Source organism: Maylandia zebra, linkage group LG7, assembly GCF_041146795.1.
Source record: "Maylandia zebra isolate NMK-2024a linkage group LG7, Mzebra_GT3a, whole genome shotgun sequence".
NCBI lineage: Eukaryota > Metazoa > Chordata > Actinopteri > Cichliformes > Cichlidae > Maylandia > Maylandia zebra.
This window is the reverse complement of record NC_135173.1, coordinates 9,004,979-9,023,410: the sequence shown is the minus strand read 5'-3', so window position 1 is coordinate 9,023,410 and position 18,432 is coordinate 9,004,979. Positions and strand designations below refer to the sequence as shown.

At 38.7% G+C, this 18,432-nt stretch overlaps 1 protein-coding gene across 1 annotated transcript; it reads left to right on the top strand.

The window, feature by feature from the left end:
* Positions 1–4,648: 4,648 nt before the first annotated feature.
* Positions 4,649–17,793, top strand: slc17a8 (solute carrier family 17 member 8). Its single transcript, XM_004563465.4, has 12 exons — positions 4,649–5,498; positions 7,312–7,567; positions 7,923–8,041; positions 9,496–9,610; positions 10,564–10,651; positions 11,309–11,395; positions 12,439–12,581; positions 12,807–12,956; positions 13,055–13,187; positions 13,979–14,089; positions 14,527–14,654; positions 15,009–17,793. Exons 1-12 carry the CDS (start codon positions 5,401–5,403, stop codon positions 15,336–15,338), a joined length of 1,758 nt encoding a protein of 585 aa, XP_004563522.1. The 5' UTR covers positions 4,649–5,400; the 3' UTR covers positions 15,339–17,793.
* The last annotated feature ends 639 nt before the right edge of the window (positions 17,794–18,432 follow it).

The window sequence follows — 18,432 nt, the reverse complement described above, 5'->3', positions numbered from 1 at the left end:
CAGAGCACAGTCTCCTCCTACCGGTTCACAACCAGAATCACCGCTGTAGCTTCACCGACCTCCCGTCAAAATGGCTGATTGGTTATCCCAATAACCATATAATAATAAAATAATAATAAAAATAATAATTAAAAGCACTCATTTATCCTGACAAATCCTGGGACAGTTAATTAGTTAAAATTCCAAGTTTAAGGGAGGGGGTTCGGAAAAGAAATCTTAATAGAAAATGAGCATAAAGAAAAGCTTATTAATAAAGTGTCTGATAGAGCCCCCAAAAGAGATCAAAAGTCTCAAAGCAGCCGTGCATGCCTGTCAGAGTGACACAGAAAAACAAAAGGAACAAGTTTTTGAGACAATACTCGAGGATCCTAACAATATCAAAATCTCAAACTTTTCTCAAAGTTGGTTTTAAAGTATGTTTAGTTACCTAATTTAATGAGATAATGAGATTTAGCCATTACCCCGATAGTTCCTCTTATTAATAATACTTCATATTTATTATTACAATAATTATTATTATTGCATTCAAAGTGCTTTAAACAACATGCCACATTTACCCATTCACACAAGCACTTTCTTCTATGCTTTAAGTGCTTTCTATCTTTCTATCTAGGCATTCACACTCATATGGGTGCATCAGAGATAAATGTGGGGTTAGTATCTTGCACAAGGATACCTGGCATGCAGACTGGGATAGCCAGGGACCAACCTTCTGATTAGTGAGTGACCTGCTCTACCTCCTGCGCTACATCCACCACATCCTTTCCTTTGTCTTTACATTAGTTCAGAAAACAATTAACAAATAAAATAAAATATAACATACTTGGATCAATTGATCAATACTCTTGTTATTTATTGGACCCATTCTGGCTGTAAACATAGACCTAAGACTTTATTAGCTCTATGTATAATATGTATAATAGAAATGCATATACTATTATATATTGTACATATATTTATTAGTTTTAGATGTAGCCATTCTTGTATTTTGCTTGTTTACATTATTGTATTTGCACAACTCTGTTGCTTGTGAAGCTCGCACACAAGAATTTCACTCACATGTGCTGTACCAATGTACCTGCACATGTGATGTGACAATAAAAGTGATTTGATTTGATTTGATTATTACTCCCACATCAGGGAAATTCACTTGTTACATCAGCACATGGGACAGGAAAAGAAAGTGAATTAGAGATAAACATTGGGAAAAAAGGGGAAAAATAGTGTATAAATCGTCCAAAATACTATACTGTGTACAAATGATTACATAGATTTTTTTTTTTATGTGTCCATAAATTGCAGTGGGAGCGATGATGCATAAACCAGTGGTTTTACAGAAAGGCAAGCAGAGACAGTTTCCGCACCCCCAATTAAATATACAAAAAAACCATTTTCCTCCACAATTTACATTAATATAGATTGGAGCAGATTATGAAATACCAGAGAATTTTGCTTCAATCGTTATCAGAAACAGCCAGCTATTATGTCAGTTATATGTCTGTAACTTAGGTTCCCTGAAGAAAAGAAACAAGGTACAACACGTATAGCATGGTATATTACACCCTATGTGTCTTGGCTGAAGATCCTTGGTGCTATATGCCAGTGAGTAAGCTTCTATAATCCAGTGAGACAGCAGGTGTTTGGACAAAGGTCTACCTCTGGTTGGATTAGCAAAGCAATCAAAGAACTGTTCACACGATGCCTGGGGCTGCATTGTGGTCGATTTTGGAGAAGAACAGGAGGTAAACAGTCACTGCTCATTTTGGTATCAATCCGATACCAAATAAATACAGGGGGGCTAGGGGCTTGGGAGAGCCAATTCAGCCACCTGCGACCTCCACACCAGCTTCTGAGACCAAGCCAGTGGGTCCCGTTTCCCCTGAAGGACATCCATTCTCTGAGCCTGCTGTGAGACCTCTGCAGCCCCAGCTAGTCACATCTCAGCCACAGGTCTGCGCACCATCAGGACCTGCTTAGCACGAGCTGGAGGTTGTCGCTCCTGCATGTCCTGCGCAGCCACTGCATAGATACAGTTGGGTGTCATCTACTTAGCAGTGAAAATGTATGCTATACCTTCTAATGATACTGTCTAAGGGAAGCAAGCAGAATTGGTCCTAGCACAGAACCCTATGGAACTGCATAATGAGACTTAATGTTTGAGGAGGACTCTCCATTTACATAAACATGTCTGGCGTGTAAGTCTACAACTCTGCTTCCGGGTAGTCTGGATATCTGGGGGTGCTCGCCCGCTGCTGTTGCGGCAACGTGGACATGCTGGAGGACATTAGTCCAGTTCCTGGGCCTTTATCTCTGGTCATGATTTTAAGAAATGACTGCTGCGTCATCTAAAGTGGGATGGATGCTGTGTCTCTTAACAAGACCAGGTTTCCTCCAGAAAGTTTCCCAATTATCTATAAAGCCCACATCATTTTATTGGACACCACTCAGACAGCAATTTAAGGAGAATATGGGCCTAAACATGTCACCCCTGGTCAGTTTTGGGGAGGGGACCAGAGAAAACTACAGAGTATGACATTGTTTTTGGCAAAGTTACACACCGATTCAATTAATTTTAGTGACCTCTGGGTATCATTGCTGCCAATGTGAATTATTATTTTACAGAAATTATGTTTATCCTTAGCCAGCAGTTTTACATTTCCCTCTGTGTCACCTGCACTGGCCTCTGAAGACATTTCAATATGGTTGCTGGTGTCTCTAGCTTCACATTTGTCAAAACATTTAAAATCCATAAAAACAAGATTGAGGTAGAAGCTTGCTTATTATTCTTTGAAATGATGATGACATGGCAAAAGATTTCCAAGCATATTGACAGGTGATCCAGGTGTGGAGGAGTCATCAGTAAATGAGATGTCACTTCTAGGCTCAGGTGTTTCTCTCACTTAACTGTAAACCATCCTGAACCACATCCTGTCCATTGGCTTTATGTTGGTTCATGGCAAAAAACAATCCACAACTGAAATAAAATTTGAGATTAAAGACTTGGATTAGATAGTGGTGAAGTAATACAATTATGACACTCCATTGTCAATCTTCTTGTTCTTCTTGTTACTTATTGGCACTGTGCTGGCTGTAGACATAAACTTTATTACTCCCTCAGTGGGAATTCACTTGTTGGAGCAGCACAAGGGACAGGGAGAAAAGTCAATTAGAGATATATTGGAAATTAAAAAACAAAAAAACAAAAAAAATAGTTTACTGCCAAAACACTGTACTTGGTCATTCAGTGATGACCCTCCTGTTCTCCACATTGTTACCCTGAGATACAAATCCAACAATGGCTGTATCATCGAACTTTAGGTGGACTTATACATACATGGTCCAGTGTAAAGAGCGTAAAGAGGAAGGAAGAGAGCACCATCACCTGAGGACCCCCCGTGCTACATACCACCACTTCAGACACACAATTCGGAAGCCTCACATACTGTGGTCTCTTGATGATGTAGTCAATTGCTCATGCAGTAACATCAACATCAACTCCTGCTCCTTCCAGCTTGTCCCTCAGCAGTGCCAGCTGAATTTTGCTGAAGAAATTGAAAAAGTCAAAAAATAGCACCTTTACAGTGCTTCCAGGATTCTGGAATCCGTACAGGAGGTAAATGAATGCATCATCCTTCCTAATTTCAGGACAGTAAGTGAACTGCAGGAGGTCCAGCTGCATGCCTGCAAGAGGTCAGATGTGACAAATGGAATTTAATCATCAGCCACTGACTAGTAGTTTGTTTCTGACAAGTAATGGACTTGTCAGATTTACAACTTTGGACTAAAATCAGTTGCAAGCTTCCGGGAATCTGCGATGTTTTTCAGTGTTGCAGGGGCAGGACTAAAAAGTTTTTTTCCCTTTTATGTGAACATAAGCATATTGGGATGTAAATTCAGCAATCCCTGAAGAAAATTACGTATAACATTGATCTCACATTCAACTCATCGGTGTAAACATATACGTTACTTTTGTCTCACGTCAGTTCCCCATTCTGGCCACTAGGTGGCAGGAATTACTTGTTTAGAAATGAAGAGAAGCCTTCATATTCAGAAATTTCTTTCTTACATCCAAGATGAATCTACAGTATCCAGTTTAATCTGAGAGTTTAGATATTTTTACAGATATTATGTTTGGAATATTCTGTTGTAGTCACCCCATCTATTATGCATATCTTATTTCTTTATTATTATTATTTTTTTAGATTGAGTTGTAACAAAAAAAATGTAGTGAGACTAATAAAGATTATTATATCATCAATCAACCTAAAATTGCATCATAAAATGTTAATAAAAACATAAGAAATCTGAAACTAGGAGCTGCGACATTTCTAGTAAAAGGAACATTATTTGTTGAAAGAATTTCACTGGGGGCTGAGCTCTTACTCTGTGTATGCAGTAAATAAATGGCACGAGTGCCAGAATTACCCTGTTCAGTCACTTTTCAAGAGTTATGACAGACTCTCTGGGTTCAGGCCAACACCCACCAGTCTGCTGTTTAAATTTTAAAATCTCAATGTATTTGTTTTTAAAATGCTGCATATTTAATGACGGGCAAAGAAGAAAATTCACTCTCACACAGTAAGTATTTCACAGAAATGCCCATTAGTGTCCAATGGGTTAGAAATATGGTACTGTTGCTGGCACCAGCCTTGTTGCAGCAGTTCTTATTTCCTTTCCTTTCCTACTAAATTTAGGCACAAAACCGGCAGAGAACAGGACATAAAACCTGATCCTCGATGGCTCTGTCTTAGGTTTCAGCTGCTCCCACTTTACACCACACACGTCCAGTTACTCCTGTCTCTCCTCAGTGCAACATGTCAAGCTCATTCATATTTAATAGTTTGTCCACTGGCCTACTATCAGATGAACCCAAGTAGCTTCAAGGGGTGGCACAGGGAGGTGATGTTGAAGATGATGATGTGTAAAAGCGAGGGGCTGGGTTTTGAAAACCAGCTGCACCTGCCCCTCCTCATCAGGAATGGATAGGTTATGAGATGGAGAGGAGATCTAAGCAGCTCATTCAGTTCAGCTGCAGACAAAAAAGAGACCACAATGCCTAGAAACTAAAAACTGGATTCTACCCTTTCATTTGCTTCCTGCCTCTCTGGTCAGTCCTGGATGGATCTCTCAGAGATGAAACAAGTTCCAGATGCTCTGACCAAACGGTGCTTTGGTAACTGATGAATACTTTAGTATCCCATACCAAAACTCCTTCTTACCTCTGAGGGACTCCTGGTACCACTGAAAGGTGGAGCCAATCCTCAGTGCCACAAACTCAAGGAATGAGGAACAGCTTTTAGTGGATTTTTGTGTCCCTGCTCAGAACAAAGGGTACCTCTTGAGGTATCAAGACTCTATTTTGGGATAAAAGGTGAGGAGAAAACCCCCCGGAGAACAACAATGCCTTTTGGTTTAGCAGGGTTGAAGGAGCAGGTGTTTAAACCAGGGAAGGAAGAGGTGAAAAACACAGTGGGAGACTCTCTGGGAAAACTGCAAAGGTGAGTGGAGTTTGAATGGCGAGTGGTGGGAAGAAGGCATGAAGTGTCTGTGCATGCTTTATAAGCTGCAATCTGCACTGCATGCATAAAGAAACTGTGGAGACTTTGTGAAAATGCTCAAATAAGAAGAATAAAGCATCTGCAGTAAAAGGGATGCAACACTGTGAGCGAGCACATTAAGCCCGGCGTGTTCTCCCCAGATTCTGACGATAAATAAATATTTTATTCTTTTGCTTCCCAAGCAATGTTGATGATGTAATCACAGATTTTATTTTAAGATATTAATGCATATTTCATATCTGATACATATTTCACAGAGGACTCTGTGTGTCTGTGTATGATGAAGGAATCTTCATGAATAAGGAAGATTAAAGGCATTTTAGGAAAATTTAAATACATTTCCTTTAAAGTCTTTTTTTTCTTGTGTCAAAGTGACAGATATTATGAACTTGTGGAAAAGGGACATTCTTCACTTTTTAAAAAAAAGATTCTAAATTTCTAGACAATACACACAACAATACACAGAATTATCTAAGTCTGTGACAATGAGATAAACATCTGAATTAGTTTCAGTAATGTCTTAATTTAAAAAAAACAAAACAAGCAAAAAACCACAAAAGATATACATGACAGGCTCCACACAATTTTAAAAAGTGGAAGTCCATATATGGCAGTAATGTTTGGTGAATAATATAGAACATATTAATCCATATTATAAAACAGATAATAAGAATTAGTTTTAGTTGGTCATATAATTGAGCTCTACCCAAAACCACCTGCAACACCAAAATTCAGTTGTGAAATAAATGCATGGTTACAATAACGTGCTCATATAATATTTATAAGTAGAATGAGTCAGGGGGACATTTTTTGAGTACTTTCATGTTTTCCTGACAATGACTTCCTTTTGCTTTTGCAACATTTTCATTTCAGGACTTCAAATGCAATTTTGCAGTGTCGCAAACAACACATCTAATTCATTATATTTCAATATGGCAAAACTTAGAACACTTTAAAAAATGTTATTCCTTGAGATATTCCTCAGTGACTGTACACACCAGCTGTCATCACTGTAGCTCCTCAATCACAAACACAGACAGCAGTGAGGATAGATAGATTGTATCTATTTAAATTTATTAATAAATAATAGTCATTTATTATCAATGATCTCAACGGACTTCTCTAAATCTCTAAATACCCAAATGGCATATTCCTTATATTCAGTTACTCAGCAGTCTCTATTAGTGCATGTTGTAGTTCTGTTAGGTCTAAATTAATATTGTCATTGTTATTTGTGATAAATTTATATAATCCTTTAAGATTTTTTTTAATGTATCTTAGAGCATTGCGCGAGTGGTGAAATAGGCCTATAGTTTGTGAGTACATGTAGATCTCCAGCCTCATACATTCGTACAGTCTTGGTTGTTTCTCGCTGGAGGAGAACTGCACTAAATAATAAATCTTCTGCAGGCAGATGAGAGGAGGGGGCACTGAAACGGTGGATCCTGGGTGGCGGAACAAGCAGAGGGGATGCATTTGAAAAAAGCAGTTTGCTGGCTTTCTTCTCCTTTTTCCTCTGCAGGATGTGGCTTTGTTACTGATCTACTTTTGTCATCACACGAGTTACCAAGAAAGTCCACACACAAAGCCGCATTCTGTGTAATCTCGTCTCAAACAAATTAAACTTTAAAAGATTCCCATCGTGTCGAGTCCACGAGACACTAAAATTATAAGAAGACTGTGGAGCTAAAGAAATATATTTTTGAAGATGATATTTTGAACACACAACTTCTGACTGATTTTTGCTCTGCAGGAAAATAGATGGCAGTAATGTGGAAGAAGAGGGGAATATTGAGCTGACAGAGGATGGGAGACCGGTGGCATCAACGCCACGCCCCGCGCCGCTGCTGGACTGCAGCTGTGGCGGCCTGCCTAAGCGTTATATCATCGCCATCCTCAGCGGCCTGGGCTTCTGCATCTCCTTCGGCATTCGATGCAATCTTGGTGTGGCCATCGTGGAGATGGTTAACAACAACACCGTCTATATAAATGGGACCCCGGTGCTTCAGGTAGAAGATCTCCGTATCTCTCCATTCCACCCCTGACAACATTGACAAAACTGCTGTTTACCAGTTTGATTCACGCCTTTATGGGCTTGTCTGTGATATTGCCAGTGTCTTGAGACACTGTTAGATCTTGCTTCAGAACTGAAGCAATAATAATTGAAAAAAATTCAAAGCACCAAACTGAAACATATCTGAAAATTGATCAAGACCGCAGAAAAACCCTTTATCTCTTGAATGGAGTACGGGTGCATTATTGTTTATGAGTTCACCACTGAATTTTAAGAAAATGATAGTGATGTGTCTTTCATAAAAAGATTAATTTATAAAACCTCCCTGTTGCATTTTCCCCTCTTTGCAGAAAGCTCAGTTTAACTGGGACCCAGAGACGGTGGGGCTGATCCACGGCTCCTTCTTCTGGGGCTACATTGTCACTCAAATCCCCGGTGGTTTCATCTCCAACAAGCTGTCCGCCAACAGGTCGAATACACTTCATGACTAGTCTCTAGTTTCACAGCAACATTGCAGTCCCTGCTTCACATCATTACTCGATTTTACACTTTTGGTCATTTTAGAGAACAAGCAGTTTCATTATACTACTTTGGATCACTTGTGAATTAAAGAGTACCAAAAATAACTTTGGGTTGTTGACCACAGTGCATTATGGGGAAAAACTATGCTGTTTATAATGAAGATGAACTTGCTGCAGCCCTAATTGTTAAAGGTATTTATTATACCTTTATTGTGTATAGAAGAAATCCTTTTGAATGAAAAACTACTTAGACTGCTCTAAATGCTCCTTTTTAGGTTGTTTTTCTATTGTTTGGCACTCTATGATGTCAGGGACAGAGGATGTGCCTAATACAGTCCTCTCAGGTGCACTGCTGTTTATGAAGGACAGCCAATCAGAAGAAATGTGGCTTTAAGTGACGAGTAAGCGAAATAAAACAGCTTATTTAATAGACTGGATGCACTTAGGAACTGCCCCAGGCCGATAAAGTAAATACGTATTATTGTAAACAATCACAAATCATACAAAATTATGCTAGAAGAGTCCAAGAATAAAAATATAGAATTCCAAGTGAGCATAACAGGTCCCCTTTAAGACAGGATCACAAAGAAAAAATCCCAAAAATCCAGTATTTTTATTCAGGATCCTCCTCAGTCCATGTGGATAAAGGGTTAACGCTGTACGGTGTGGTGAGCGGGGTTGATGGAGCAGATAGCAGTCCTGTAATAAAAGCTTCACAGGAAAAGAGGACACGCCACTGACAGAGTTAATAATGAAAGATCCTGCCTCTGATTTCTTTCTGAAACACCAGCCGCTGGAATATTACAAGTGTCACTTACACACTGTTTTGGAAACAGAGAAGGGGGGGCGAAGGAGAAAAGAGAGGGGGAGCTATAAGCGGCACTGTGGCGATAAAGCAGAAACTTGTGGATTGAATGGGATGTCTTTATCTGAGGCAGTGAAAGACAGAGGTGCGAGATATGTCTCATTATAAAGCCGACTGAGATGCTTTGACCGCCAGTTAGTGTGGAGACATACTGCCTGCCAATATCAGGCATCTGCAGCAGCTTTGCAAACACTGGGTTGCAAGTCTTTGTTTTGTTTTTATGCTTCACAGACCTTGTGGACCTTAATTGGATCCACGGTTTTCTCTTATATATTAAAAACAGACTGTATGAAAATACAGGGTTAAAGTTTGGAAACTTGTCTGTGAAATGTATTTCTCATTTTAAACTGATTTTCCAAGCAACCTGGCTCATTCTGTGCTTCACATCTTTATTTTAAACTTATCCAAAGCTTTGCTGGTTGTATCGAAAAAGTACAATTCCTGGAAAGTGTGTTTGATTATTACGAAGATTAAGTTATCCAGACTTACTCCTTTTCACCAATGGTACAAAATGATGACATTCCAGTTTTTCTGCAGGGTGTTCGGAGCTGCCATTTTCCTGACATCACTGCTCAATATGTTCATCCCATCTGCAGCCAGAACGCACTACGGCTGCGTCATGTTTGTTCGCATCCTTCAGGGCTTAGTGGAGGTAAGAAGAGGGGGGGACCAAATGTGGGGGAAAACAATGAGTAGTTTGACATTTGTAAAAATCTGAATATTTGTTTTGTCGCAGCTTGCCTGTTTTGGTATGGGGAAAACAAAATGTACCAGATGCTTATGTGAGGTGCAGACTCTTTGCATTTTTATTCGTCAGCATTGAGGCTGAACTATCTCACGTTGCTGGCACTAGAAGTAGGCATGTTTAAATTGGGGGGGGTGCAACCATAAGCAACCACTAGCAAAATAGGGGAGCATTGGTCTAGCCATAGGCTCTAATGGGTATATCACATAGATATACGGTGCTCAGTAAAATTACATTAAATGCTGTAATTTAACATCTGGACTTTTTGGCTATGTTAGCAAAATGCACTCCAAATGACTCAGTTAGAAATGCTCCAACTGGCACCAACACAAAAATAGAATTGAGAGGTCCAGTTAAACGACTAAATGACAACTGTGAGCTTTTCATATGTGAGTGTGTGGGTAGAGTTTTCTACCTTGGGTTTATTTTCAACTGTGGAGCTTTCTGTTGTATACAGAAGAAGATTTGAGCCAATGGGGTAAAAAAAGAAAATAACTTATGACCTTTTTTTTGCAAAAAACGTCAGAAATCTGACTTTTATCACAGTTATCGGACAAAAGTAAAAATTCTGAGAAAAAATAACCCCAAAGTATTACTTCAACGACCCTAATACTCTTGGTTTTTGCACTAACCCAAGTTAAAATCTATCATCTGTCATCTTTAGAGGAATTACACTAAGCATTTAACCAGTTTCTGGCTTTTTATTTACCGTACATATTTAAAGAAGATTATCAATGAAATGATCAAACTCACTGCAAGAAAACAGAGAATGTTACCCAAAATGTCAAACTATTGCTCTGAAGCATTTCCACCTTATCAGTCTTTGATCTTTCCCAACTCCCACACCATGTCCCTGCTAGGGTGTTACCTACCCAGCATGTCATGGGATGTGGTCCAAATGGGCGCCTCCTCTTGAACGAAGTCGACTGGCAACAACTTCATTCTGTGGTGGGTGATGCCTGTGATTCTTCTTGTGAAAATTGTCTGCGGATTCTATTTGTGCTACACGTGTCACACAATCGGCCAGCAAATGGACGTGAGAGAGCTCATTTTTTTGTTTCGCAGATCCGGTCCCCTTGTTGTGTCTGCTGAAATTAAATCACCATGTTGCACTTTAAATTGGTACCATGACAACCCATGCATCAAAACACTCTTGACATTGTCTGCAAATGAGCACAGCTCATCTGCGTAATCTGAAGGAGCTTCTCCCTCTATTCACCTAAATGAAGTGTCACCTTGCTCACTGTCCAAAAGCACTCTCACGCTCCTGGCTCTATTCAAAACAACAGCGTTCATGAATCTGTCAGATAATAGAAAATGCACTAAAACACCCTCTCTGTAATGGCAGTGTTAATGACTGATTTTGACAGCATTTATTCAATGAAACTAATGTGTTTCTTTGATGTTTTTGTTGACACATCTTCACTGTGCAGGGTAGTTTTGTTGTGTTAGAGTCATTGCAGCAACATAACGATTTAGGTTAGGCCTTGTTTAAGATTGCGTAAGGGAAAAAATGTGCAAGAAGCAACATCAAACATCATATTTGAATATCACAGCTGGAATGATAATACACTGGCAATGACATCTGACATCCATTGTTCCCAGGATCCTATGCAGGAGCAGTGATTGCCATGCCTTTAGCCGGAGTGCTCGTTCAGTACGTCGGCTGGTCTTCGGTCTTCTATGTTTATGGTAAGGCTGATGTTTGATCAATGTAAGAGTAAGTAAAAAATAAGAAATGCTTCAGAAATGCTTGAAGAAAAAGAAAGTACCTCCTCTGTCAGTTCTAAGGTTTAAGGTTTTTACACATAAAAACCCCATCATGTAGCACTACAGAAACGGTGTGTGAAAAACAAAAAACTAATCAGTGGGTAAGTAGCTGCCAGCGCTCGATTAACTGATGCTTTGGCACTGTGCTGGTCTGGAGCATTCAGGTGTGTGTTTTCACACAACGCCAAGGAGGAAAGCAATCAGCAGTGATCTGAAAGAACTGCTCACCCTTTCTAAAAGTTGTAAAAATCAGACTTTGGAGCTGCCAGATTGTTACTTTATATCGAACAGAATCTAAAATCTAAAAATCTATTAATTAATGTTAATGTATGAACATGATTCACTGCAAACTCAAATGAAAATGAGAAAGTCTTCATTATTAAATGGTTACCAATATTCATAGGTAGATTATTAGAGCAGATGAAAGGTGTGACAATAGTAATATGCTGTTAGTTAGACATTATTAGGTCTATATGAATTAAATGAATGGCTGGATAGACTGTAAATGAAATGTTGAAAGCACAACTTAATGTCACGAAAAGTGGCTTTAAACATCCTCGACTGTCACGCTGTTCTCTGGCGTTTTTATGCATTGCACAATAAGCCTTATCTGCTCTGCTTTTGAGTTTGATTGGAATGATTAGCACTCACATTAAATTCACACTTTGGCAAACGTGTTTTAATAAAAGAGCTACTCTGGTTCTGATGTGATACCATCTCATGATTTATTGATGTAAATTAACATTTTCCTGTCTGGGCTGTATGTCTCACACTTGTTTCATTTTTTAATAATGAGAAATTCTTGTGGTCCAAATGAGGTCTGGACTTGGAGTAATTAATCTGTCCTGCCCTCAAGCTACTCTTTCATACTTTACAAAGTCTTTGACTGCCAAGATAAGCTTCTCTAAGGGTACATGTGTACGAATGCGTGAATTCACCTGTTGCCACTGTTGTTTTGTGAAAAGGTGTTTTTGGGATATTATGGTACACGCTGTGGCTCCTGCTAGCTTATGGAAGTCCTGCTGACCATCCTACAATCACAGACGAAGAGAGGACGTACATAGAGTCCACCATCGGTGAAACAATGCACAAACTGAGTGTAACCGAGGTGTGTCTACTGCATCTATATTGACACACACATCCACACACAACAGAATGGCTGAACCCTATTAATTAAAGCTGAAACTCTGAATTTTGATCACATCTTGTTTGATTTAAAATCCAACGTGGTGGTGCACAGAGGAGAAACTACAAAAGCTGTATCAGTGTCCAAAAATTTAGTGAGCTGACCGTCTATATGCAGTACACACTGACTCCTTATCTCCGGTTATAGAAATTCAAAACTCCGTGGCGTCGCTTTTTCACCTCCATGCCTGTCTATGCGATCATTGTGGCCAACTTCTGCCGGAGCTGGACCTTCTACCTGCTTCTCATCAGCCAGCCAGCGTATTTTGAGGAAGTATTTGGATTCCCCATCAGCAAGGTTGGCCTTACAATAACAACCACAGTTACAGAAAATGTCCACAAAGATCCATTCAATATTTCTTAGGTTCAAAATATTCTAACCTTAATTACGTACAGGTGGGGATCCTGTCTGCTGTCCCCCACATGGTGATGACAATTGTTGTTCCTATTGGAGGACAGCTGGCTGACTACTTACGCAGCAACAAAATCATGTCTACCACTAACGTGAGGAAACTCATGAACTGTGGAGGTACATCAGTGTAAACACATCGTTTTTCTGTTAATCCCAACGATCAGATTTTGGCATTTTGTACTAAACACAAAAATAACATAGAAGAAAGTCATTTTCTGTAATGATTTACTGTTTGGTCATTCCTACATTTTTGAACCTTGTAAAGCCTGAAATATTTTTTTGAAAATGCCAGAAAATTCACTTTAAAGAAAAAGAAAAAAAGTGAATTTAAACAAATATTTAAACATATTTGTTTAAAAATAAATTTTCATACATGACTTTTAATTTGCACCATATTTGCTGGCATTTAAAAACAAAACAAAACATTGCTTAAAAATGTATTATTGTTTAGGTTTTTTTCAGGGGCAAAAAAGCCAACACGTATAAAACACGTATGGTGGTCTTGTTAAGCACTGTGAATAATATTAATATAAAATAATTATATTACAAATAAAACATTGTGCACGCTAGATCCAGGACTGATCCAACTTTTAAAATTGTTAGCCTATAACACTGCAACAATGTGAGTAAATTACTGGAAAAAAAATAGTATGAAAAATCATTTAATTACTAGTTCCTTTCATTTTGATTTAGGAAAGCAACTAACATACCCTTTAGACCACCGTATGCCGAACATGTTTCTATGTTTTCCAGTATATCTACTTGAATGGTGTCACTGGCATTCCCTCTAGCATTCCCATTTTTTCCATTAGGTCAGTAGGTTGGGAAGCTGGGGATACATTTCTTACAAAGACCTGGTGTTGTCTAGTACATAATGTGATTAATTAATAAAGAACTTTTTCTCACAGGGTTCGGTATGGAGGCTACGCTACTGTTGGTGGTCGGGTTTTCTCACACTCGAGGTGTCGCCATCTCCTTCCTTGTGTTGGCTGTAGGCTTTAGTGGATTTGCCATCTCAGGTATTTGACGTTTAGTGTTTTGCTTTTAATTTAAGACTTTGAGCTTGACTGCATAAATGATAAAGGTGCACAAAGGTGTGCAGGATGTTGCAGATCTTTATTTGTCTTGTGTTTTATATTGCTTTTTCTAGATTCTGAAAGACCTTTCCAAAAGTTATTACATCTTTACCAGCCACAGCAGGAAAGCTGGTATTGTTTTTACCTTGTGATCATATCTGTTAACAGATATGGTCAATTTCATAGCAGTAAAACAAAACAAGCATGCACGATAAACCTTAGAGATTTATGGCTGGGGTCAAAATAAAGCTCTAAAGATTTGTGTTTTTTGACCAATAATGTGAGTCTGAAGGAGGTTTAGGCACACAAAGTATTCAAATGCCGTAAAAATGAAAATTTGTGTTATAAGTATGTTTACACTGTGTGCACTGTCTTGTCAGGTTTCAATGTCAATCATCTGGATATTGCTCCTCGCTACGCCAGCATCCTGATGGGTATTTCCAATGGGGTGGGAACGCTGTCTGGAATGGTGTGCCCGCTAATTGTTGGCGCTATGACTAAACACAAGGTATTTTCCCCTCCTATAACAATATAGTTTTTGTTTTTCTTTGTCCCCTATTCTAAAATATATACACAGAACATTACAAGACGCACTGACATGTTTCTTCCCATTTCGTATATAAATGATATGAGGAATGAGTGTTTTGTGGCTCATTGAATTGCTGTATGTAATCTTGCACCTATCAAAGGATGTTAAAAATTTATGGCAATGTTAAATTTATTATACACATTGCAACTGTAGGACTTTCAGTGCCATGAGTAAGGGAGCTGATTTACAGCATTACCTCAGTGGTACATCAGTGAAATATCAGTAATTCTTCCTCTGACAGAAAATTCATTGACTCTCTTCATCTCCCTACAGACTCGTCTGGAGTGGCAGAATGTCTTTATTATTGCAGCCATGGTGCATTACTCAGGGGTCATCTTTTACGCTATCTTCGCTTCAGGAGAGCAGCAGGAATGGGCCAACCCTGAGAGCACAAGTGAGGATAAATGTGGCATTATTGATGAGGACGAGCTGGCTGAGGAGTCAGAGCTCACTTGCGAGAACATGGTGGCTCCCAAAAAGACTTACGGAACAACAGACAATTCGTCCGGTCGAAAACAGGGCTGGAAAAAGAAGAGAGGAGTTACCATGCAAGAGGAGGAGGAGCATTATGAGAACGGGGACTACCAGGAGCGCTACCAGTGAGACGGCACGAGGGACAAAGGACTTAAATTTTACAAAACTGATCTGTGTCAGAAGCAGCAGCATCATATGTACCTCAAGACACCATCCTCTTTTTTTTCATCCTTGGTCAGCACATCCATTCAACTGTGATATATGAAGATTCATTTAAAAAGAAATTTGCAAACTGCTAAACTAAAACTTTTTAGATTTTTAAATCTCAAACCAGCTGACACAAAATGAACCATCAATAAATATCTGCTGATAAAGTGACTCTGTCATGACATGTATTATAAAGTAATAAGCTTAGTAAACCATAGAAACCACAGATCAAAACCAATGGCTCAACTAGTGCTGTGTTAAAGGAACATTAAATACACATATCAGCTTCTATCCCTCCTGCACCCTGTCCCGATCCTTTCCTTGCAAATCCATCTGTGCAAACCATGACTCAGCTTATGTAGTTTACTTTGATATGTGAAGGGTTTTGTGTCAGCTATGCAATGCGAAAAGAGGTGCACTGCCAGAATGTATCGATGGGTTTGACAGAAGATCATAGTTAATGTACCGAGTCTCACTGTTTTTGTTGCTTGTATGTATTTGCTGTTGCTGAATGACTGCACCGTGTCACCGCTTTACTCGCTCTCTTTGTCTGAAACAGTCTTAGTTCACCATCTGTTTGTGATGCACTAATATATCAGCTTCATTATTTATGAAGCTCTGAGCTCATAATGGGACAAAATAGGTGGTGAGTTCAGTTTCGTGACTTTGTTCTTCTGATGTTTTGGCATTTTGCAGTTTCTCAGTGTTTGATAAATGGAGACCCAAGTTTGTTTCTAACAATGTGCAGTAAGAATTCACTTTAATCCTAAAACTATATGGAAAATTTGCACTTGCTGTTCGTCATTATTACTCCTAAAAGAGAACGAAAAACCCTGTTTTGTATAGTAAATGATTATCTTATTGTTTGAGAGAATACACGTCATTCACACACAAACAGACCTGACATGCAATAAACTACATTTCTATTCAGTGTTGAGATTACTGTATATGCAAAAATAGCATGAATTTCTTTAACATTTCATGATACTTGCATGCATTCATGCTAAACATAAAAATGTTGAACAACCTAGCCAACATACTGGTAATACAGTCTATAAGGATGATTAGCCAAGCTAGCTAAATGTTGACAGTGCATTGTATATATAAAAAGAAATGGGCATAGCTAATATGAGATCACCCATTGGCCTGTAGACAACTTTTCAAACCTTTAGCTTGGCTGTGACAAAACCAGAAGTATGTGTTTACACAAAAGGGTGGAGAGCTAAGTTAACAGTTAATGCTACCTAGCTGTAGTGGTACCTGCTAATTACTACAAGCTAACCTTTCGTACACGCTGGAAGCTGGCAGTCATTCCAGGTTCCCTAGGTAACTCTCTAATTTATTTACTATCAGGTCAATTTAATTCAGTTAAATTTAGTCCAATTTATATAGTGTCAACTCACAACAACAGACATTCCAAGGTGCTAAATATAGTAGGTAAATCAACAATATTCATCATTATGATAAGATAGTTATAAGAATGAAGGCAGTTTCAATTGCTTGCCTGGAAATGCCAGCTGTTTTTCTACCCTTAGTCACTTGATGTCATGGAAAGTCTTTCCCTTTCTCAGATAATTGCATTAAAACACAATAACACTGCAAACACAGACAAGGAATCAAATTTAGCTACTTGAATTTGCTGAAGTTTAATTTCAGATTAAATTAAAACAAAACAAAGCATACTGTCAGTATGTTTGTTTTTAATAAATCTAGGCATTTTAACATTGTTTGTTTGTTTGTTTTTTCTTTTTACTAAAACCTAAAACACTTTAAAAATGTAATGAATCACAAATTAACCAGAGAGGGACTTGAAACTAAAAATATTTTACATTTTAATCACAACACAACTGGTAGTGGCACTCGAGGGAAAGTGATGTAATCACTAAAGTCAACAGACTACTTGGAAGTGCTGATAGTAGATAATACCCAAACATATTTTCGCCTCTTTTAACTTCATGTTAACTCTATATCGTTAGGTTTAGTTCAATTTGTGTCTACCCAGCTCCTTGACTAATTATTCTTTAATTATTATCATTAGCAAAGTGTGCTGTCTCTGTATTTTGATTCTCATTTTTTGACAGAATATGCTGTTCCTTATGGTGCTCGTTTATGTCAGCTTGCTCAAATGAGACATTTTTGAGTATCCCTAAGATGGGTCTGCGTTCCATCTCACTGTAAACATCCTTTGTCTTATCTCTCCGCTTGCTTTATTTACACCCCCAAACATAATTGCTGGACAGGATGTTCATTGCCAGCATGTTAGCCTCTCTTGTATGAGCTATTCCCTCTTTTATAAGACTTAATTAATGCTATGTGTGATTTGCCTTCAAAAAGTCCAATGATTATTACCTTTCACATGGTGATAAGACATTTCAAGGACTGTGGACTTTGTTGCTGGTCAGCTGTACAGGAATCCAAAGCGCTGGTGAATATGCGGCCTGTTATGTCACGTATGACACCAAGGTGTGCCTCTGTTACATTATTGCATGCCAGCCATAATGACACAGTCCATCTGGAATAAAGAACAAAACACCATAAGGAATGACAAAGCCTAATATCTGTTGGCATATTATAAACTTTAATCATTTTAAAGTAACATTGCCCATACTTATGAGAGCTCTGAATATTACAGACATATGCAACTTATGTTTAGTGGAGTTGTTTCCAGCCATTTACAGTCATAGCTGCTGGCTCATTCTTCACATGCTCTTAAACACAGAGCAGATAGTCCACAAACAGTCAGCAGCCAATGGCAAAGGTTCTGTTTATTTCAAAGAGACTGTCTGTTGACTCAGAAGGGCCTCTTTGGATGGAGCAACAACCCATCAATGATTAAACTTGTTTTGGGGAAAACTAAGAATTATAAAGAGAAGAACATTTTCCAGTGTGCATGCTCGTCTTAGAATGTACACAGACAATAGGGCAGGTACCCTGGGGTCTGCGGAGTGCCAGAACAAACAAATCTGGTGTAGACTGGTACTGCATACTCCAATGACATGATAAAATGGGTAGAATC

Bases quoted from the DNA above. Each gene is read 5' to 3' on its own strand.
- slc17a8 (XM_004563465.4), top strand. From the start codon at position 5,401: ATGCCTTTTGGTTTAGCAGGGTTGAAGGAGCAGGTGTTTAAACCAGGG. The intron at 10,652-11,308 runs GTGGGTGATGCC...CATTGTTCCCAG, and splicing joins GGCAACAACTTCATTCTGTG to GATCCTATGCAGGAGCAGTG. The intron at 12,582-12,806 runs GTGTGTCTACTG...CTCCGGTTATAG, and splicing joins ACAAACTGAGTGTAACCGAG to AAATTCAAAACTCCGTGGCG.